Here is a 22,475-nt window from a genome sequence, read left to right on the forward strand (position 1 = left end):
GCATCGGGACTGATTTAGCTTCCCATCTGACTGGAAAAGTGCGTGTACAAATAAGTATGGACCTAAAGGCTGCTCACGCCAGGTGTCGCCTAATAATACTAGCAGCGCTGCGCCTTTAAGAGGGAAACATAATCGGTCGCCCATTTGGAGCGCAAGGCTTCATGAATTAGCAGCGAGAGGCCATAATTGTACGGTTCTGTTCCAGATCCACTTTATTTCTCTTGTTCACTTGGACTACAGCACAAAATCCGGATTAAGTTACGCACGGCTCCTTTAAGAAGCTGCACCGGGATTAGAGTTACGCGCACGAGCCAAATCGCGTCCGGTGGCTTTTACTCACAGAAACACTTGCCACTCAGCACCGCCTCGAACGCAGCACGCCATGGCCGAGACCGGGAAGGGGGTCACCGCCGGGAAACTGGCCATCACGGTCCAGAAGAGGTTGAGCAGAGCGCAGGAGAAGGTACGATAAAGTTATTACCGAAACTCAACCAGTTCCGGTGGACCACGTCACTTGACCTCGGCTTTGTGCCGATGCTTACAAAGTGTATGCGTGATATCAAATATCAGCCAGACTATGCATCGGCTCTGTTCGAGTATTGAATCATTCTCGTCCTTCTCGCGTTTCTCCACATCCCGTCAAGCCGCACTTGAAAATGTTTCTTCATTTTTATATTCTTCAAAGTTCAAATTCAACATCCCAACTGTGGAACCGCTGCAGTGACGCTTCCTTCCACCAGAGGGAGACATTTACAATAGAGATCGCTCCTACTCCTAGTAACTTTGTACTGCAAGGTTTTACTTCATTGACCCGGATTTTTGATCATGATTATAATAACGTAGAATACAATTCTCGTTTTTTACAGTCAGCAAAAGTCAATAATAGAAAATAACTAAAATAACAAAACCCCTTTTATCCCAAATGCCCTCCTGTGTCCAAGGACGTGTTCCCAGAGTTTGTAAATAGTACAACACTACATAAATACAACCATAAACTTCATGTTTCTACTTATCACAGTATTATCGATACTCCGGAAGAAATACACACTAAGGTGTGTTGATACTGCCAATACTGCTATCGACCTGATATCAATTAAATGCAGGGCCAGCATTGCCAGTATGGATACTTGAAAATGTGGATTTCGTTACTCAAGATCATGAGCAACAATTTAAGAATATATAAAAAAAACTATAATATAAGATAATTTAATATTGCCGCATTTAACACGAATATGCAAATGATTTGTCATTGCGTAGAGGAAGTCGTAAAACGTTGAAAAGAAAGTAGATTATCAGTGTGAAGTGACGTGTCTAACTGCTTTGTCCAGCTTGTCTGCTGCTCCTTTAGCTTTTAATCACCTCACAGCCACGTGACACACACACACACACACACAAATATATATATATACTGTATGCGCCATCCCTGCATAAAAGGAGGCCCAGTGTAAAGCATATGATCAACGCATTGATATTTAATGAGGTTAGAAAAAGCTGCCAATCAGCAGCAATGCATCCTGGTGAAAGAAGGTCAGAGGGTCATCGGCATCCATGAGGCTGCCGGCTGTCGTCGTGGGGTGGGGGTTAGGTGGGCGTCGTCCGCAGCTGTCTGCTCCATGGCGTCATCTTGCAGCCGAGTCTGTCGTCGTGCGGCGAAGAAAGAAACTGAAATGTTTTGCTTGGCATCTACTCTCAGAGACGAGTCGGGTAGATGTAAAATAATCAAGGGGTTCAAACCATGCCTTACAGTTGTGGCGATGGGGGGGTCGCACAACTATGAATAGCCCCTTACCCCCACCTCCCCATTTCTCCCTTTGCCACAAAGTGTCTGGGTGTATTTTGGGATGTTGAAATGGAACACCGGTGCATTGCAGGCATGTGTGAATGGCATACAAGCGGGTCTTTATGCCGTTTTTCAAGGCTATCGAAATGCCACAGGCACGGGGGATCTTGCTAAACGGCTTTTATTTGTGCACTTAGATCAACCCCACGGTGGTGCTAGAGAAGGAAACATGAGCCCGTTATGCAGGCGGCACTGGGGAAGTCCCGGTCAGCCTGCTAATCATGGCCTGCTGGCTACCTTCATCACCTGGCAGCAGGTTGGAGATCACCATTCCACGGGACCACTGTCATGTCTTTCTGTCATTCTTCATGGAACGCCCTGGAAGGAAGTTTATTCCAGATGAAATAGAAAGACAAAATAATCCATGGCATGCATGCTCACTGCACAGTACATTCACACACGTAATAAAGCCAAGTCAGATTCTGATTCCGACTTATAATTCATAATGCCGCCTACAGAGAACATTCTAACTCCTTATTTCTAAAATCACAAATACTTAAACTTGCTGATATAGTTAATCTTCAAACAGCTAAAATAATGCATAAGGCTAAAAATATGTTCTCCCTGTGAATGCGTGGGTTTTCTCCGGGTACTCCGGTTTCCTCCCACATTCCAAAAACATGCTAGGTTAATTGGCGACTCTGAATTGTCCATAGGTATGAATGTGAGTGTGAATGGTTGTTTGTCTATAAGTGCCCTGTGATTGGCTGGCCACCAGTCCAGGGTGTACCCAGCCTCTCGCCCGAAGACTGGGAAAACAAAGCTCCAGCACGCCCACAACCCCCCGCGACCCTCGTGAGGAAAAGCGGTAGAAAATGAATGAATCAACTCTCTTCCTGTTTGGAGGAGAGCGACGAGGAAAACAGCATGTATTGAGACCAGTAAAATGATACATGGTTTTAGGCCTGCAGAGAAGGCCTAGCTGGCTCACTACTGCCATACATGGAATATGGAAATGGCAGTGCACCAGGCAGGATTGGAGCATAATAAACACACGAAGTGCTTAACTCAGACTATAAACCTTGCACTTGGTGTCCAACAGCTACAGTGGTCCAAACAGCTTGATCAAAGTACATTTGTTCAAAGTTTCTTAAGATCTGTCAGATCAAAACACGATGGCTGCATAAAACAGCTATGAAAACATATGATTATTTTAGGTTTTAGAAGTTTTAATTTCAATCAATGGGAAAAAGCTACACGATCATGCGTACTGTACTGTACAAAATGGACTCGCATTGTTTTGTTAAATAAAAAGCTCTATATTTCCAGTCCTATAGTTTGTGGGTGACCTGGGTGACCTTATCATGTATTAGAACGTAGAACGAAGAAGGGCAGATGTGGTTTTCCTTGTCACCGCCGCGAACTGTTTGCTCATGTGGGCTCAGCTTGTCAAGGAGCACGGTTCTAGGCTCCTGCTTCTATAGAAATAAAATTGACTTGACAAGTTGCGATTTTCAGGTTTTGCAGAAACTCGGCAAAGCGGACGAGACAAGAGATGAGGTCTTTGAGGAGATGGTGGCCAACTTCAACAAGCAGATGGTGAGCACCATGAGCACCATCGCTGTCGCTCGCGATGGTTTCACTTTGCTTTTCTGCTCTTCTTCACCCCTAGGGCGAAGGTACCAAGTTGCAGAAGGATCTAAAAGCCTACCTGACAGCAGTGAAGAGTAAGACACTCTTAGCCTTTTAAAAGCACCGGTCCCGAGTGCCGGGGGCAGAATGGTTGCATTTTTGTTGCTATGGTAACTGCTATGCAATGCTTATATATAAAGACTTGAGAGATTTTCAATACCTCCAAGTATGACAATTGAATAGATGCACATTTCACTTAAAGGGGACCTACTATGCTTTTTCCAATTTCCTTACCTATAAATCGTTACAATGTTGTATTCCCGTGTTAAACGATGCCACAGTTTCAGATAATGAGCTTTGCACATTTGGAAGTGAGCCCTGAAATAAGTTTGGGATGGTTTCAGAGAGTTTTTTCTAACAACGGCTCCCTGTGACATCACAGTGAGCCGGACTTCCTTATATGGGCATTTCCGAATACAAGCTCCAATGAACGGTGATTTCACCGTGTGGCCAATCACAGCAGAGGCGGGCTGTGGTTGGAATGAATTAAAACAGACCATGGAAATACAGCCGGAATAGGTGCAGATTCTGGAAGATCTAGAAAGGAAAGCTTTCTGTGCAGGTTGTCTTGTGAAGCCGCTCTATAGGAGTACACAATTCAATACAAAGGTTGCCGCCATTGCCGCTAATAGCAAGGAACACAGGCTAACTGTCGTTGGCATCCGAGCATCAAAGGAGCTCACTGGCAACGATGTGAATGCAAAGGAGGAGGACGTGGAAGGATGAGGATGCGGAAGCAGGAAGAGAGCTAAACAACCAATTAGACAACATGAAATACTTAACGGTCCATTATGTCCCTGCAGTGATCCCATAGCCTGTGCATAAGAGCTGTAAGCTAACTGCTCAATCTGGTGTAAACAAAGAATAATAGGAGTACCAAGTGATGTGACTTTATGTTTGAAACAAATACTTGATGTCCGACATGTTTCAGCGATGCACGAGACATCTCGGAGGCTACAGGACTGTCTGGCCGACATGTACGAGCCTGAATGGTTCGGCAAAGAAGAGATGGACACCCTAGTGGAGGTGAGGTCTTTGGTCTGTCCGTCCGTCCTCCCTTTTCCGTCTTTCTCTCATGACATCAGCACTCCCTCAGTCACCTTCATTTCACTCTGTTGTCACTTTCTTTGTGCATGCGTGTGTCCTTCCCGCTGAAGGAGATGATAGAGAAGGAGATGGACAATAACTTGGAGGTAAAAGTGTAGACGGATTAAAGGCAGCGGGATAAAAAAAGATGCGATGTCATTCCCGTGTTAGGTTTAAGGGAGCTGAGGATGTTTGACTAAATGGACATTCCATTGTGTGTGTGTGTGTGTGTGTGTGTTGTAGGACACAGACACACAGTGGTTGGACTTCCATCAGAACATCACAGACAATTCGGTGCTCAGCATGGATTCCTACCTGGCTCAGTTTCCTGACATCAAGGTGTGTAAGTCCAAATGTGAAAACCTGAGGGTGAAAATGTATTAAGTACGATTGTTTGACTGAGTCCGCTGATTTCTTTCAAAGGCTCGCATTGCAAAGCGTGACAGGAAGATGGTGGACTTTGACAGCGCCAGGCATCACTTTTCTTCCTTACAGAAAGGCAAGAAGAAGGATGAGGCCAAGATCGCCAAGGTAAACATTTTGACTTGATTCATCAGCTTGGCTTATTAAATTTGTTAAATATTGTGCGTAATTATGTTCCACATTGTTTTGATTTTTGGAAGGGAACGGTAAATTCCTAAAAATGACATTTATGACGTCATTGAGATAACACCTCTTAGCTCAAGCAGAGTAATGAAACGCTTCTGGAGGTGCATTAGCTCGTCGACTTGGTTCAGTATATTTTTCATCCAAACTGTAGTCATGCTAAAATGTTGTGTTGCTGCTGGATGTTCAAAGAACTCGAGTGATACTGTTAAAACCACTTTACAATCAATAAGCCAATTTAAAACAATAATTGAAGGATAAGCAACTTACCATTATCTTTCACCACCATGTGTGTTTACCTGAGCGGTATGACCTAGATGATGTCACTGTCATTTTGCTTTCAACATTCAAACAATACAGGACGTAATTACAAATAATATTGACGAATTGATGAATAAGTTCCAGCTTTTTCCAAAAAGTTTGCAGGCTTTTATATTTGCAAGCTTTTGTTTACTTCATTTCATTTCATTTCTGCCCCGGGCCATTTGTGGTCCGCAGCTCAATTTGTATTGGCTCATACCACATTCTAAAAATAAAAGCTGACATGCAGGCTGTTTTTGTCTTTAAATATACGTAACTTCTTAGCGTCTTGGATTGGTTTAAGTCTTTTTTTAGTTTTAACCAGGAGGAGGCGCTATCTAACTTCTGAAGTGGCTGCAGATTTTATTGAGATTTTACAGCGCACTCCTGCTGAAATTTTACCTGCAATTTGTGATTTTATCGTTGATAATTTTAACAGTAAACTGAAGTCAACTCTGGACTCAGTAGCTCCACCTGTAACAAAAACAATGAAAAGAAAACCTACACCCCCGTGGAGAAAAAACGATGAAATCAATAAACTGAAAAGAAAATGCAGGAGTACTGAGAGAAGATGGAGAAAAAGTAAATTGACAGTTCATTACGAGATTTTACGTCAACAACTCAAAATCTACAATAACGCAGTCAAAAAGGGAAGGAATTTCCCATTTCTCACTACTCATTACCAACCACAAAAACAATCCCCGGTTCCTCTTCTCCACCTTTAACATTTTAACAGCCACTAATTTTAATAAAGTCTTTAAGACACCAACAGATGATCTTTGTGAAAACTTTGCAGACCACTTCAGAACTAAAATCAAGGACATCAGATCCTGCCTGTTACCCCAGAAAGTTTTTTCTGTTACCACACCTGGACTGTTGTCCTTGCCTGAGGAGAGACTGGAGAGTTTTGCCCTGGTTGATGCAAGGACACTTGGTCGAGTTTTCTCCCAAGTAAGCCCAACAACCTGCCTTTTAGATCCAATTCCCACATCACTTTTAAAATCACTTTATGGATTCTTTGAGGAGCAGTTTTTAAACATCATGAATTGCTCTCTTCAGACGGGTGTCTTCCCCACCGCCTTTAAAACGGCGGTGGTGAAACCCCTTCTGAAGAAGAGCAATCTAGACCCCAACGTTCTTAATAACTACCGACCCGTATCCAACTTGCCGTTTTTAAGTAAAATTTTAGAAAAACAGTTTTTTTACCAACTTAATGACTTTTTAAACAGAAATAGCATTTTAGAGAAAATATCAGTCTGGCTTTAGGAGGAACCACAGTACCGAGACAGCACTTTTAAAGATTTTAAACGACATGAGGTGGAATTTAGATAATAAAAAGCTCACAGTGTTGGTTCTACTGGATCTAAGCTCTGCTTTTGATACAGTGGACCATGACATTTTATTAAATAGACTCAGACACCTGGTCGGCCTCTCCGGTACTGTTCTTAACTGGTTTTGTTCTTATCTCACAGACCGATGCTTTTATGTAAGTATGGATACATGTTCCTCAGGAACCCATGAAATTGAATGTGGGGTTCCCCAAGTCTCAATTTTAGGTCCACTCCTTTTTAATCTTTACATGCTTCCCCTTGGGGACGTCAACAGGAAGCACGGCATCAGCTTCCATAGTTATGCTGATGATACACAGCTATACATCGCCGTATCTCCTGATGACTCAGGGCCACTAGTCATGATGGCAGAAAATTTCCTACAGCTCAACCAGTACAAAACTGAGGTTTTAGTTATAGGTCTGAAGGCCAGAGAGAGAAACTTTTACCAAAACTACAGGATCTTAAACCAGCCGAATCAGTTAAAATTTTGGGCTTGATTTTTGACCCTGAGCTAAATTTGATCCCACATATCAAAATTATAACAAAAATAGGTTTTTATCACCTTAAGAACATAGCCAGAGTCCGTCCGTTTCTCTCTCAGGCTTCAGGATCGATTTTAAGATTCTCCTACTGGTTTTTAAATGTCTTAACGGCCTTGCACCTTCTTATTTATCTGATCTGCTTTTACCATATCAACCCCCACGGACCCTGCGGTCCTCCGGCACTGGCCTTTTAACAATACCAAAACCCACAACAAAAACCCACGGTGAGGCAGCATTTAGCCACTATGTGGAACAGCCTGCCGGAGAGCCTCAGGATTGCGGAGACTGTTGATATTTAAAAAAAAAAGATTAAAGACACACCTTTTTAATCAGGCTTTTTAGTAATATTTTTAAACTTTTCTTATGTTTTTATCTTTTTAGTCCTATTTTATGCTTTTAGTCTTAACTCCAGTGTTTCCTCAGGGGGGGTCCTCCACACTGGGGGCTGTGTCGGGTCTGCTGAGGGGGTGCCATCCTTGGGTTCCTTCGACCCGGCCGGCTGGGGGTTTCTCCCTTTTAATGTGGGGGTCCGCCCGTCTGTCGGAGTCAGGAGGCCCAGGTGCTGGTCCCCCAATGGCACGGCCTGCAGCTACTCCCAGTGTGGACGGCCCCAAAGGTGGCGTTTCCTTGATCCTCAGTGCCATGTCTCCCTACTGTGTATGTGTGGGTGTGTGTGTGTCTAGTATGGAGGGTGGGAGGGAGGGGCTTTCTTAGTAATTGCTTTTAATTCTGTAAAGCACTCAATGTTGCAAATGTCTTTGCAGGAAAAGTGCACTACAAATAAAGTTGATTTGATTAAGTGAAAACATCAAAATGGCCCCTTTATACTTTCCAGTAGGTGGCCCTACTATTAATGACATGCCACAACCGATGCAAAATATGCTATGGCATTAGACATGACCACTTCCCCCTTTTTGTGCGTTCTAATGAGAGAAAATCAGCTGCTAACAATGCTCCCATTCTGCCTATAAAGCCCTTTAACTTGTATTTACCAGCTGAGATGTTGTAAGTGACCGTTAACTATCTCTACATGGTAACGGTGTGAGAATGGCAGCGGCTCTCAAAATGTCTGCCATGATTATCGGTAGCAAATGCTCTGTCTGTGCTGATATTGTTGACGGAAGTAGTGCTCGTTGCTATGGGCTCTGTGAAATGAATGCACCCGGGAAGTTTCAGTTTGGGTTATGTCAACATCCACTTATGTTGACATCTGTCACCCAGTCCAAGTGGGTTCCATTTCAAAGGGGAACTGCACTTTTTGTGGAATTTTGTGCATGATTCACACTCCTTATGTGAATTGTGCATTTAACACGAGAAAACAAGTTAATATGAGCTAGCTAAAAATGCTCATCATTGGAATAGACCTATTTCGACTATACAGCCCTCTAAAAAACCTCTAACAACATTGTATGGTTTGATGTACATGCTGTAATCATGCATTAACACGTATACTACCCAAACTTTTTCCAAAAAAGTGCAGTTCCCCTTTAAGTATGACTGATACGATCCTCGGTTTGCTATGAAAGTAATAAGGCTAAAAATAACCAATTAGCTAAAAATGTCATCCAAGACTTCTCTACAAGAGAGGAGAAATATGATCTCAGGGAAGAACTACATTTGAAACACTTATATGCTAGGACTACGTTAAAAAGCCATAGCATTTCAGTATGTGGAATCAAACTATGGAATGGATTGAGTAAGGACCTCAAACAATGCACAACGATGAGCCAATTCAAGAAACAATACAAGCAGTTGATGTTTATATATATATATATATATATATATATATATTCATTCATTCATTCATTCATTTTCTACCGCTTTTTCTCACAAGGGTCGCGGGGGTGCTGGAGCCTATCCCAGCTGTCTTTGGGCGAGAGGCGGGGTATACCCTGGACTGGTCGCCAGCCAATCACAGGGCACATATAGACAAACAACCATTCACACTCACATTCATACCTATGGACAATTTGGAGTCACCAATTAACCTAGCATGTTTTTGGAATGTGGGAGGAAACCGGAGTACCCGGAGAAAACCCACGCATGCACGGGGAGAACATGCAAACTCCACACAGAGATGGCCGAGGGTGGGAATTGAACCGCTGTGCCGCCATATATATATATATATATATATATATATATATATATATATATATATATATATAGACCTCACAGACATCACAGCTATATATATATATATATTTTTTTTTTTTAATTTTTTTGTCATGTACCGAAGTACGAGGTGATATGACCATACTACCATACTAACTGTCAATATAGTGACGATGAGCCAATTCAAGAAATGATAAAATATATATATATGTATATATATATATACAAAACCAATATATATATATATATATATATATATATATATATATATATATATATATATATATATATATATATATCGTCACTCATCGTCACTATATATATATGACAGTTAGTATGGTAGTATGGTCATATCACCTCGTACTTAAATAATAATAATAATAAATCAATACGGAAATAAATACATAAATAAATGAAAAATATATAAATAAACAAATAAATAAATATTAAAAATACTATATTAGGAAAGCAGGAAGTGAACAAATGTAACAGTTACTGATTGTAAAAGTACCAGATGGAGGGGTAGGATTTAATAAGCTTTGCTTCTTCCTACTCCTTTTTGACATGTGGAACTGGGAACTGATTATGTGATGCACTCAATTGTAATCTGATGCATGTTCAAATGAAATAAAACCATTACCATTACCAAAGTGTTGCCCTGGTAATTCTTCACTAACACGTTTGCTTTGTTCGTAACTCCTCGCCCTCTAACCCCCACCCCAACCCCCTTCCCAATCGTCTTCCTCTGCATGGTGTGCATGCTCAGCCTGCGGCCCTGTTGGAGATGGCGGCGCCGAGCTGGGCTCAGGGTTTGCTGTCTGCCCACCAGGTGGCTCAGACTAACCTCTCCTACAACCAGGTGAAGACATGACAGCTTGTGTCCTTATGTGGTCTCACTTCCATTCATTGGGGACTTGTTTGTTTTAGATAGATAGATAGATAGATAGATAGATAGATAGATAGATAGATAGATAGATAGATAGATAGATAGATAGATAGATAGATAGATAGATAGATAGATAGACTTCCTTTATTGTCATTGCACAAAAACACAGTAGTGAAATTGCCAACGAAATGTCGTTGCCTGGCTCCCATATAACAGACACAAAAGAAGATAAGTAATAATAAATAATAACAATAATAATAATGTGGAGAATAAATAGTGTTAGTAATTACACTTTTTAGTGTATTAGTAATAGTAATTACATGTGAACCACTGAATTATATTGTGTAATAGCTGTGCTGCTATTCATTTATCTGTGTGTGTGTGTGTGTGTGTGTGTGTGTGTGTGTGTGTGTGTGTGTAGGCCGAGGAGGAGCTGGGTCGCGCTCAGAAGATTTTTGAGGAGCTGAATGTGGAGTTACAAGACCAGCTTCCAGTGCTGTGGGACAGGTGAGACGGTTCCACAACAAACCAACATGTTTCATAAGCATTCATCCTGACCAGAGAGTGTGTGCATGCAGTCGTGTTGGCGTCTATGTTAACACATTCCAGAGTTTGGCGGCTCATCAGGAGAAGTTCCACAGAGAGATGAGCAAGGTGACTGCAAATGATGAACCTTTCTGGTCACAGCTTTATGTTCCTCCTTGATCGTTCTATTTCCTCATCCCTCAGTTGAGTCAAAACCTGAATGACATCATGACCAAACTGGAAGAACAGCGGCAGCTCAAGTAAGTCTGTTAAAGGTTTCAATTAATGGTCATAGTAGTAGTAATAGTAGTTTATTTACTTCATGAAGGGACATTAAGCTATTCAACACGTACGAAAAAGCAGAGCTTAATTAATCCTACTTGTTTTCTATGCCCCAACCACACAAAAAGTGGTTGCCCCCTTCCTGATTCCTTACTTTGTTCCTTTTTTGTCACACTTAAATGTTTCATGTCATCAAACGAATTTAAATACTACTCAATGACAACACAAATGCAGTTTTTAAATGAAACTTTTTATTATTGAGGGAGGAAAAAAATCCAAACCTACATGGCCCTGTGTGAAAAAAGTCATTTGAGTGATTAACAGGAGGGACTCTGTTAATTCATAACTTAATTAACTGAAGTCTCCCAGTCTGGAAAATGTCATAAAGCATTTCTATAGCTTTGGGACTCCAGCAAACCGTAGTGAGAGTCATTATCAACAAATTGTGAAAACATGGAACAGTGGTGAAACTGGGAGTGGCCACCCACCTAAATGGCCCCAAGAGTGCAGCGACGACTCATCCAAGACCCCAAAACAACATCCAAAGAACTGCAGACCTCACTTGCCTCAGTTAAGGTAGACCAAAAAGACCTTTACGACTCAGTGGTACTGATAAAGTTTAACTTTTTGGAAAGTGTGTGTCCCATTACATTTGGTGTAAAGGTAACGCCACATTTCAGAAAAAGAACATCATACCAACAGTAAAATATAGTGGTGATAGTGTGATGGTCTGGGGCTGTTTTGTTGTGATAAATGGAACCATGGATTCTGTCTACTAAAAAATGTCCGGCCGTCTGTTGGTGACCTCAAACTGAAACCAACTTGGATTTGGCGGCAGGACAATGATCCAAAACACACCAGCAAGTCCACCTCTGAATGGCTGAAGAAAAACCAAATGAAGACTTAGAGTGGACAAGTCCAAGTCCTGACCTGAATCCTATTGATATGCTATGGCATGACCTTTAAAAGGTGTTTTATGCTGGATTACAACAATTGATTCCAGTTGTTGCTGCTAAGAGTGGGCCACCCAGTTATTAGGTTGAGGGGGCAATCACTTTGGATTGTTTTTCTCCCTTAATAATAAAAGCTTTCAAAAAACTGCATTTTGTGTTAAATTGTTATCATTGACTAATATTTAAATTTTGTGATTATCTGAAACATTTAAGTGTGACAAACATGCAAAAAAAAGACACTTTTTCACTTTGTATCCTTTCAATCCTTGGTATTGTCGTATTGTTTGAGGGGACTACATCATTTCCTTGTGTTGTGCCTTTCATTTTTCTTTTAGTCAAGTTGAAGCAGTTTTTAAATTGCATCCAGTTTTTTAATGTCTTTGACAGGAAGTACTTTGATAATGACAATATAGTACATAAAAGAACAGTGGGATGGTTCTGGACACATCCAAGCGCTACTGAGGCTTACTATTTGGCGCTGAGAAACCGTTCGCAGTTAGGCGTAGCAGAATCTGACATGTCCGAAGAGTAATGTCACCCACACTGCCTCCTACTGCAGAAAAGATGGCACTACAGCAGCCAAGACCGTACTTGCTGGAAAGAGGTATATAATAAGTGCTGCATGGCTGCTGCACCGCAACACCTGACTTTCAGTGTTATGCTTAGAAAAATTCAGGGAATTGTTTTTATACAGTAAAAAATATTACAAAAATAACTGGGAAGTTATGAACAACTACTCACAGACATCCAATGGTCTCTAATGAGACCTGATGAGACCTGGATGGAAGCTGCACCCACCCAAACATTTCTACGAGCCGCATATGGGATATTTACACAGAAAGACACACTATAAACCTTGCAATTCTACTTGCACTCGTGTTCCCAGAGAGACTTTCAACAGCTGCTGTAGTAATTCTACAATTCATTCAATCCCGGCCATTTTTCAAACAACAACCCCTAGAGTTAACTCTAGAGTTAGAGTTAATCAAACTTAGCTAGGAGACCTGAGTTCGATTCCACCCTCAGGCATCTCTGTGTGGAGTTTGCATCTTCTCCCCGTTCATGCGTGGGTTTTCTCCGGGTACTCTGGTTTCCTCCCACATTCCAAAAACATGCTAGGTTAATTGGCGACTCCAAATTGTCCATAGGTATGAATGTGAGTGTGAATGGTTGTTTGTCTATATGTGCCCTGTGATTGGCTGGCCAGACTTCCTTTTTTGGTTCATAGTTAGAAACGACTTTGGGTCTGTGACCAAACACAGCGGAGTGGGCATGCCCGGAGGTGGGCCGTGGGTGGAATAAATGAAAACAAACCGGTTTGGCAGGAAGCACAAATCAAAGGAAATACAGCTGGAAGAGGTGCAGATTCTGGAAGATCTAAAAACATTTCTGTGCGGGTTATTGTGTGTAGCTGCTCTATCGGAGACCACAACTCAATACGAAGGGTCGAAAAATGACCATAATAGATCCCCTTTAAGGTAATGCTGTTGTCTGGCCTGTTTACCAAATTTTAACTAGGACCGAATGTTTGGACACCCCTGATTAACACAATCAAAAGAGATTTTGGGGCATCATTTTTAATTGAGCTGTTACTGCATCTCAAAGTCAGGTGTTCATAATGTTGTGTCTTGGCAATGTGCATGCAGCTTGTTTGGATTGAGTTATTTTGCGCTGAAGTGAGTGTGCCATTTTGCATGTTGATTATGTTCAAGTGTGTCACGTTTGTCCCTCTTTGTCTTTGTGTCTTAAAGTGAAGAAGCCAACCACAGCCGGGCGGCCACCTCACCGACGGTACCAAAAACAAAAACATCTCTGTACTTTGACCTCGGGGTGCTGCATCCCCCAAACTGGCGTGTGTGGATTAAAGTGTGCTGTTCTGCATGTGCACGTGTGTTTGGAAGAGGCCTGGCCCGCCTCCCAGCCGGCCTCCTCCGTCGCAGAGGCCGCAGCATGACGAGTCGCTCGATGATGACATCTCTGATATTAACGCAGAGCCCACAACACCACAGGTCAGCTGACTGTTGGACAGCCCGTGGTGTAATGTGTGTCCGTGACACGTGTACGTGACTCATTGAGATATTTGCCTTACTGCTGCATGAAGGAGGGCTCTTGGGACTCGTGGGTAAGAATGGACTCTTCCGTTTTAGTTTGGGCTTCACTTGTCACTTCACATGTCTACTGCATGTTGACGCCCACTCACCTACTAAACCCCTCCCATCCAACCCCCTTCCTTCTCCTGCAACGTTCCACAAACTTTAACCTCCAGCATGAGGAGACGGCTGCCGATGGTGAGGAGCGGCTCCAAGAGCAGCTTCAGGTTGGATGGGATTATAATGCTCAGACCAACTGGGACTCTAACGACGCCAGTGTGGGGCCGGGGGGCTGGGGACATGATGAAGCGCAGGTAAAGTTCAGCTTTGAGTTAAAACCAAGTCGGGAATTCACAGATCCAAAAGTCACATGACCGTACTCGGCAGTAGAGATTTCTTAGCAACACCCAATAAAGTCCAGCACTTCTTTACCCATATTGACCAAGATGTGGACTTGGACTAAAGTCAGAGTCAATTCACAATTTTGATGACTTTGGACTTGACGTGGACAATCATCAAAGACTTGGACTTTGACATCAACGACTTGGCACTTAACTCGGACTTTAGTCAAATGACTTTTCAGTGAGTACTGAATATGGCTGTGTTCGAAACCGCATACTTACTTACTACTCATACTAACTTGAGTATGCAGTGTGCAGTGTGTCTACACGGGCAGTATGCGATTTTTAGTATTCGAGAATTCGAGAAACTGCATTCGCCAGAAATGCTGAGTATGTATTGTAATCTTAAGGCTAATATGTGTATTATGTTATGTGTTGTATTTGCGCATGTGTTGCCATGGAGAGATATGTTCCGGGGTTGGGAAGGGATAGGGGTGATGGACAGGAAGTGAGGCAGAACCCGCATGTTCGAGAGTTGTAGGGGTGGGTTACAGCTGCAACAGTAGCCCTTGTTAGGAAGCATTGTTTTTTGGACCTTAATAAAAAAAAAACGGCTGTCATTTCGGCCGTCTGCTGCTGATATGTATCATCAGCTTATAACTCACACTAAAATTACCCCAGGATGCAACGCGACAGGACGTCGCCTCGAAAAAAAAACGTTGGTTGAACACTGAGCAGCAGCATGGACCAAATGGTGGTGTCAAATAGAATATAGTATTGCGAGTTGGTTCGCTTCTTGTTTTTGTCAAAGTAAAAGTAGTGATTTATCACTGTTTTTTGTAGGAGAAAAGTTAGGGGGTGTTTTATTTTGTGAAAATAACCTGAAGTGCGTTGCTCACTTCGGCTAGCTTCAATTATTGAATTAAGTATTCAATTAACGTGATCGTTATTATATCATGTAATTTCTGGCAAGACAAATTCCCCCACAGAATCTGCCTCATGGAATGCATCTTTTAACGTTCAATCAGGTTTACAAACAAACAAGGGTGTGGATTGTTTCGCCGTGGACTGGCTAAATCCTGAATGTTTTGTCAGCAGGAACTACGCCTTGTCACACTACGCCTAGTATTTGTCAAATCTAATAGATTGTTACCTTGGCATGGTATTTTATTTGTTAAACACTAAACACTGCTTATGACTTGTAAGGACTTGAAAATCTCCAGCCTATGACTTTGGACTTGTCTTGAACGTCTCCATGTGAAAGACTTGAAAGACCAATCACTGGGTGAAAAGGATATATTACGCAAGGCACACCTATGTGTGGCGGAACCACATCACACACTAAACTATAGAAGACCGCATGCGCATAAGTTGACTCGGCTTAGAAGTGCACTTCCGAGTCATTTGGGAGGAGCTATGTATGTATATCAGGAGAATGTCCACTGGGGTAGGTCATGCCAGTCGAAATATTCAGATACCATTATGTAGGCTTGTCAGCAAAGCTCTCGTCTGGTCACATGATGGCCACGGATCAATGAAGTCATCGTTTTCAGAAATGAAGGGGCTGCTTGTCTAGACGGAAATGACCTGCAGACATTGTCAGATTTTCCCACTCCGGAAGCCGTGGACACAGATCTGTCAAGCACGTCATTACGTGTGTTCCGATGTCTATATCAGCTTAAAAAACTATACCGATATAATCCGATATCTCACAATATCTCATCTCTCGCCGACTATTGGACATTCCTACTTACTTTACTTACTTTAATCAACTTAACAACTTCCTCTCAGATCACACACATTTTCTTTCACGACAGAGTTCTTCATCCAACAGCTCGGACTATGAGCTTCCTCCTGGATTCCTCTACAAGGTGAGACGTCTCTGCAGGGGTCTAAGGTGCAATTTGCGATTTTTGGTTTTAACTTTTTAACTTCCTACCCCAGGTGAAAGCGATCCATGAATATGCTGCCACTGATGGTGACGAGCTGGAGCTGACCATCGGCGATGTTGTGCTGGTTGTGGCCTTTGATAACCCAGATGAGCAAGTCAGTGGCGCCGCTCTATAATACTTGACACACTGGGGAGGCATGCATTATTGGTTTAATTTGTGTGTGTGTGTGTGTGTGTGTGTGTGCACAGGATGACGGCTGGCTCATGGGTGTGCAGGAATCTGTTTGGAAACGCAGCAAAGACATTTCATCCAAAGGCGTCTTCCCCGAGAACTTCACCCAGAAGTTTTGAGGTTGAAGATGTACAATATCTGGGATAGAACAAATGAAATAGCAAATGATTGTTTTTTGTGTCTGAAATGGTGCCATTAAAAAAAGGAATCTAGACCTCATCCAAGGCTAAATTAAACTGAATATGCGTTTGAACTGTAATTATTCACGGAAGGTATCCGCTACTGTTTGTAGTTCACATGTTTTATATATGGCTGGGTTGGAACCACAGTCCGTGTCACTTCCGGTATGACACTTGGGGGGGACACTTGCTCAATACGGCCAGATATAAACTCAGTATCATCTAGGTACAATGTTTGGCAGATTGAAATGATTTGCTCCAATTGTGTGAGTGTGCATGGTGTGTTGCATGAAGACATAACATAAAATAGACATAAAACAGCGGTGAAAGCTTATCTTCCGCATCAGACGTAATGAATGTGGTGTCAACATAGCAGATGAAAATAGCGCTTTTAACATATGGATTTGTATTTTTTACACCAAGTCGATGTGCATGGCTCCATTCTCGTGTGTCCATCGTTTCCCTGCGTTGTTTTCCATGAGGGTGTAGCGTCTGAACATTTTCTTGCATTCTTGGGGGTATATTTATTGTGTTTAAAATGGACGCCAAGCATTTAATCCAGCCCACCGGGCATTTCCAAATTCCTTTTTTTTACACCTTTTAACATGGAAGTTGTAGCAGGCAACATGACTTGCAGAGCTGTTCTGGCACGCTTGTGTCACCAACATAGCTTATACAAATAAGTGATCCAAACAACACAACGTGTCAACACATAGGGCACACAAAGTACTGCACCATGTGGGCATAAATATAATATCCATGTACTATACCCATACCAAGAAAACATCCACGTATAGTATTCCTGCCGCAAGGCATGCTGAGTAACTTGGGGTTTTCAGAAAAGGAAACAAGGAGGAGTTAACATAATCTTGATAGCCTATTTTGTATTGTTCATAGTGTTGTTGCTGTTTGCAGTTGGACGACCCAGCATGCCTTGCGGGCATTTGGAAATCACAGTTTTAAGTTATGTGCTCTGATTAGCGTTTAGTTGTTGTTTATCACCCACTTAGCAGTTATGTGATGTGTTAACTTGCTGCGTGTGTTTTGTTGCACTGTGAGCAAGTATGTTCTGTTTCATGACCACCAGAGTATAAGCGCCCCCCTCTAAAAAGTGTTCACCCTTGTTTTGGATGAAGCGGTATGAGGAAATGACTAATCTATAGTTTTCTGTTGTGAGGCAATTGTGTCTGTGTTTACCTTTTTATGAGTATTTTCGAGTTCCAACAATATTTTAGTATCAATTTTGCATTGTTGTCAGTCAAACTCGGGTGTGTTCTTTTTTCCCTTTATGATGGACTATCATTGTAGTAATAACTATCATAGTAATAACTTTTTTCCAAAATTTTCCACTGACTTGGCGTGATGTCTAGCTACAAATACACTTGTCTGACACCCAACTGCTTGAGCCAGTGACGACTCCACCCGGATGCGTACCCGATCACCCAGCAATTTGTGCCGAGATCAGCTACAATTTGGAAACAAGTGACAAAGGCAAGACGCTATGGATGTGGTGTGTCACTGCCATACGTTGAATGTTGCATTAAAAACAGAACTTGCATCAGGAGGCCATGTTGAGATGATGACAGGGAAGTGACTTGTGTCCAAGACCAGTACCCTGAAGGACACCACTATAACTACCACCACAAGATTGTTCAATGATGGAAATGTCAGTGTGTCTATTCTTGTGCATTAAGGACACTTATAATTATTATGCAGATGAAAACTTACATAAAGCAGTCACATAATAGTTATTAAAGATGGATGAAGCCTGTGTTGTCTTTTCCTTACACTTGGGATTTACCATTTTGGATAAAAATTGACAAACATTAGGGTGTCAGGCAGGGGCGCCGCCAGAAATTCTGTGTCCCATAAAAAAACAATTGTCGCACTCAACATACAATTTGACTTTTGACTTGTATGCTTTACAGCTCTACATTATGTTGCATTGTGCTGCTTTCAGTTGCAAGTTCAGTCTGTAGAGTACAGATAAATAAATAGATATTATCAGTCTCAATTGTACTTCAAATTGGGGGAGTGTGAAAGCATGTCTATCCTCCAATGGAGGCATGACAGGCATGAATGTAACATTACTGACACCCAGTGACCAGTGTGGAATACTACATTCACAATGAGTCTTCCAAATGCTTTGCATTTGTATTGGCGTTTAGCCATTTTTATGCCTGAAAATGTTAATTTAAATATGTATATATTTTTTTAACCAATAGACCATATTCAACCAAAAAAAGAGCATGATTTATTTCATTTTTTATTTTGAAAACTCATTATAAAGTAAATCTCTAAGCATAAAAAATTCCGGGAGCTAGTCGACCTCCAATTTGTTCATCAATCTTCCCCAAAGTAAAAAAAAAACTAGCTCTGGTAACAACATGATCTTTTAATCATTCATTTATTTTCTACTGCTCATCCTCACAAGGGTCGCAGGTATGCTGGAACCTATCCCAGCTGTCTGCAGGAGAGAGACGGGGTATATCCTGGTCTGGTGGCCAGCCAATCACAGGGCACATATAGACAAACAACCATTCACACTCACATTCATACCTATGGACAATTGGAGTTGCCAATTAACCTAGCATGTTTTTGGAATGTGGGAGGAGGTTGAGTGGTTAGACCTCACAGCTATGAACCTGAGTTCAGTCCCACCCTCGGCCATCTCTGTGTGGAGTCTGCATGTTCTCCCCGTGCATGTGTGGGTTTTCTCCGGGTTTCCTCCCCCATTCCAAAAACATGCTAGGTTAATTGGCGACTTCCTCCTTATGATCAACATTAGCAGCTCAATAAGGATATTTGTTCTGCTCAACCTTCCACAGTAGTTCCAAAATCACTCCCTTACACCCATCTGCAGTTTGATACTTTTCAGAAAAACAAATATATAGTTGATATAGCTGATATTGAGACAGTTTCCACCCATAATGTGATATCAATTTTGTTCCCGTAAGCAAATTCCGGGTCCATCAGTGTGCCTAAGAAGAAACATCTCTCCTTTACAGTCAAATCATGAAGTCCTTTTAACAAGACAGAAATTCAGTCCCTGCATACCGTCACTGGTTGTGAAACATGAGGAGACGCAGTAGTTCTGTGTCGTGTTTCACATTAAGTCTGCTCATTGCTCGTTACTAACGACAACCATTGTCAAAGGTCAGACTTCTTACTGCTCCGTGCCCCTCCTCCTATGTCACTTCCAACGGTAATGTTTGCCTCTGCAGATCCTTCGGTTACCACAACATGCCGTGCTGTTGCCAGGCAACACTGCACTATAAAGCAGTGTACTGCTTTTAGGCGAGCACTTATCTCAGGTAAAGAAGAAAACTACTGCTTCAAGAGTTATGGTAAGACGTCAACACAGTCAATAAGATTAATTCCAGTGCTTGAGCTGTGCGAGAAGGGGGTACAACTATACAACTATAGTATACTGGGTATTTCTTGACCTGTCAATCCCTGCTTTGCAGCGTGAGTGTATCTCCGTCCACGTCGGCCAGGCAGGAGCCCAGATTGGGAATGCATGCTGGGAGTTGTACTGTCTTGAGCATGGCATCCAGCCAGACGGCCAGATGCCGAGTGACAAGACCATCGGAGGAGGAGACGACTCTTTCAACACCTTCTTCAGTGAGACCGGAGCTGGGAAACATGTTCCTAGGGCGGTCTTTGTGGACCTGGAGCCCACAGTCATTGGTGAGACAAGACTGGCACGAATAGTCTCAGAGTAAAACGAAGCCTAAAGTAACATATATGTCGACTAGATGAAGTGCGTACGGGAACATACCGCCAGCTCTTCCACCCTGAGCAGCTGATTACAGGAAAAGAAGATGCAGCCAACAACTACGCCCGTGGTCACTACACGATCGGCAAGGAAATCATTGACCTGGTTCTGGACAGGGTTCGCAAACTGGTAAGTCCAGATTAGACTTAGATTAGATTTAGACTTCCAGATAAATGAAGCTCTCTGCCCACATAGGCTGACCAGTGCACTGGCCTCCAAGGTTTTCTGATCTTCCACTCCTTTGGAGGAGGAACCGGCTCTGGCTTCACGTCTCTGTTGATGGAACGTCTCTCAGTGGACTACGGAAAGAAGTCCAAGTTGGAGTTTGCCATCTATCCGGCCCCTCAGGTGTCCACCGCCGTGGTGGAGCCATACAACTCCATCCTGACCACGCACACCACCCTGGAGCACTCCGACTGTGCTTTCATGGTGGACAATGAAGCCATTTATGACATTTGCAGGAGAAACCTGGACATTGAGCGTCCCACATACACCAACCTCAACAGGCTTATTGGTCAAATTGTCTCTTCAATTACAGCCTCACTTCGCTTTGACGGCGCCTTGAATGTGGACCTGACAGAGTTCCAGACCAACCTGGTGCCCTACCCACGCATCCACTTCCCTCTGGCGACTTACGCCCCCGTCATCTCAGCAGAGAAAGCGTACCATGAGCAGCTGTCTGTGGCGGAGATCACTAATGCCTGCTTTGAACCAGCCAATCAGATGGTCAAATGTGACCCTCGCCATGGCAAGTACATGGCGTGCTGCCTACTGTACCGTGGTGACGTGGTGCCTAAAGATGTCAACTCCGCCATAGCCACCATTAAAACCAAACGCACCATCCAGTTTGTGGACTGGTGTCCCACTGGCTTCAAGGTGGGCATCAACTACCAGCCCCCCACTGTGGTTCCCGGAGGAGACCTGGCCAAAGTTCAGAGGGCCGTCTGCATGCTGAGCAACACCACCGCCATCGCTGAGGCCTGGGCCCGACTGGACCACAAGTTTGACCTGATGTATGCCAAGAGGGCGTTTGTGCACTGGTACGTCGGCGAGGGGATGGAGGAAGGAGAGTTTTCTGAGGCCAGAGAAGACATGGCCGCCCTGGAGAAGGACTACGAGGAGGTGGGCACAGATACCATCGGGGATGAAGGAGAGGAAGAGGGGGAGGAGTATTAACTGAACTCAATCAATATTTAACCCTTCTCAAGCTTCTCATAGTAAAGTTTTTTCATATACAAATTTCCCCACTGAGGGACGAATAAAGGCATATCTTAATATAATCATGTTTTTCACTGTACGGAATGGGGCGCCATGTAAAATGCAATGTCATGCTTCTTCTCTGCCCTCCATATGTAAGGATGCATTATAAACTCAAAACACGACAGAAGGAGGACCAACAACTTTCTGTGCAATCCTATGATTCACAAGGTGCACTTGTGTTCATTTTCCAATAAAATCCTTCAAAGACACTACATGATGTCATATTTTTAGTCAAAAAATATTGCAAGACAAGTCACATGTAGTATTCTGGTCACAATACGGCAGTTACAGTTACACTGATGCCGTAACTGCATTAAGCAAAAATGCCTTGGTGGGTTTCAGGAGGACAAATAAACATTTGAGGTTTTAAATACACTTGTACACAGCTAGGAGACTCGGGTTCGATTTCCCCCTTGGGCATCTCTGTGTAGGGTTTGCATGTTCTCCCTGTGTGTGAGTGGATTTTTTCCACATTCCAAAAACATGCTTGGTTAGTGTGAGTGTGAGTGTGAATGGTTGTTTGTCTACATGTGCCCTGTGATTGGCTGGCGACCAGTCCAGGTTGTACCCAGCCTCTCGCCCGAAGACAGCTGGGATAGGCTCCAGCAC

The 22,475-nt window shown here is 42.8% G+C and overlaps 2 protein-coding genes across 9 annotated transcripts; both read left to right on the forward strand.

The window, feature by feature from the left end:
- Nucleotides 1–14: 14 nt before the first annotated feature.
- On the forward strand, nt 15–18,711 carry bin1b (bridging integrator 1b). Of its 8 annotated transcripts, XM_058051026.1 has the most exons (19): nt 22–463; nt 3,299–3,379; nt 3,453–3,507; nt 4,404–4,498; nt 4,630–4,665; nt 4,802–4,897; nt 4,982–5,089; nt 10,216–10,308; nt 10,757–10,842; nt 10,914–10,989; nt 11,065–11,120; nt 12,655–12,699; nt 13,847–13,886; nt 13,997–14,104; nt 14,197–14,217; nt 14,362–14,499; nt 16,344–16,397; nt 16,471–16,572; nt 16,667–18,708. In XM_058051026.1, exons 1-19 carry the CDS (start codon nt 383–385, stop codon nt 16,766–16,768), a joined length of 1,473 nt encoding a protein of 490 aa, XP_057907009.1. In that variant the 5' UTR covers nt 22–382; the 3' UTR covers nt 16,769–18,708. The 8 variants fall into 8 exon arrangements, with proteins under 8 accessions (XP_057907008.1, XP_057907007.1, XP_057907005.1 ...); XM_058051021.1 differs by having other exon boundaries at nt 19–463; nt 14,197–14,499; nt 16,667–18,710; XM_058051024.1 differs by lacking the exon at nt 10,216–10,308 and having other exon boundaries at nt 16–463; nt 14,197–14,499; nt 16,667–18,711.
- A 1,671-nt stretch (nt 18,712–20,382) lies between these two features.
- LOC131104271 (tubulin alpha-1A chain-like) lies at nt 20,383–21,803 on the forward strand. Its single transcript, XM_058051276.1, has 3 exons — nt 20,383–20,518; nt 20,587–20,735; nt 20,802–21,803. The coding sequence occupies exons 1-3, from the start codon at nt 20,398–20,400 to the stop codon at nt 21,780–21,782; spliced, it is 1,251 nt and encodes a 416-aa protein (XP_057907259.1). The 5' UTR covers nt 20,383–20,397; the 3' UTR covers nt 21,783–21,803.
- Nucleotides 21,804–22,475: the final 672 nt, after the last annotated feature.

Source organism: Doryrhamphus excisus, chromosome 16, assembly GCF_030265055.1.
Source record: "Doryrhamphus excisus isolate RoL2022-K1 chromosome 16, RoL_Dexc_1.0, whole genome shotgun sequence".
NCBI lineage: Eukaryota > Metazoa > Chordata > Actinopteri > Syngnathiformes > Syngnathidae > Doryrhamphus > Doryrhamphus excisus.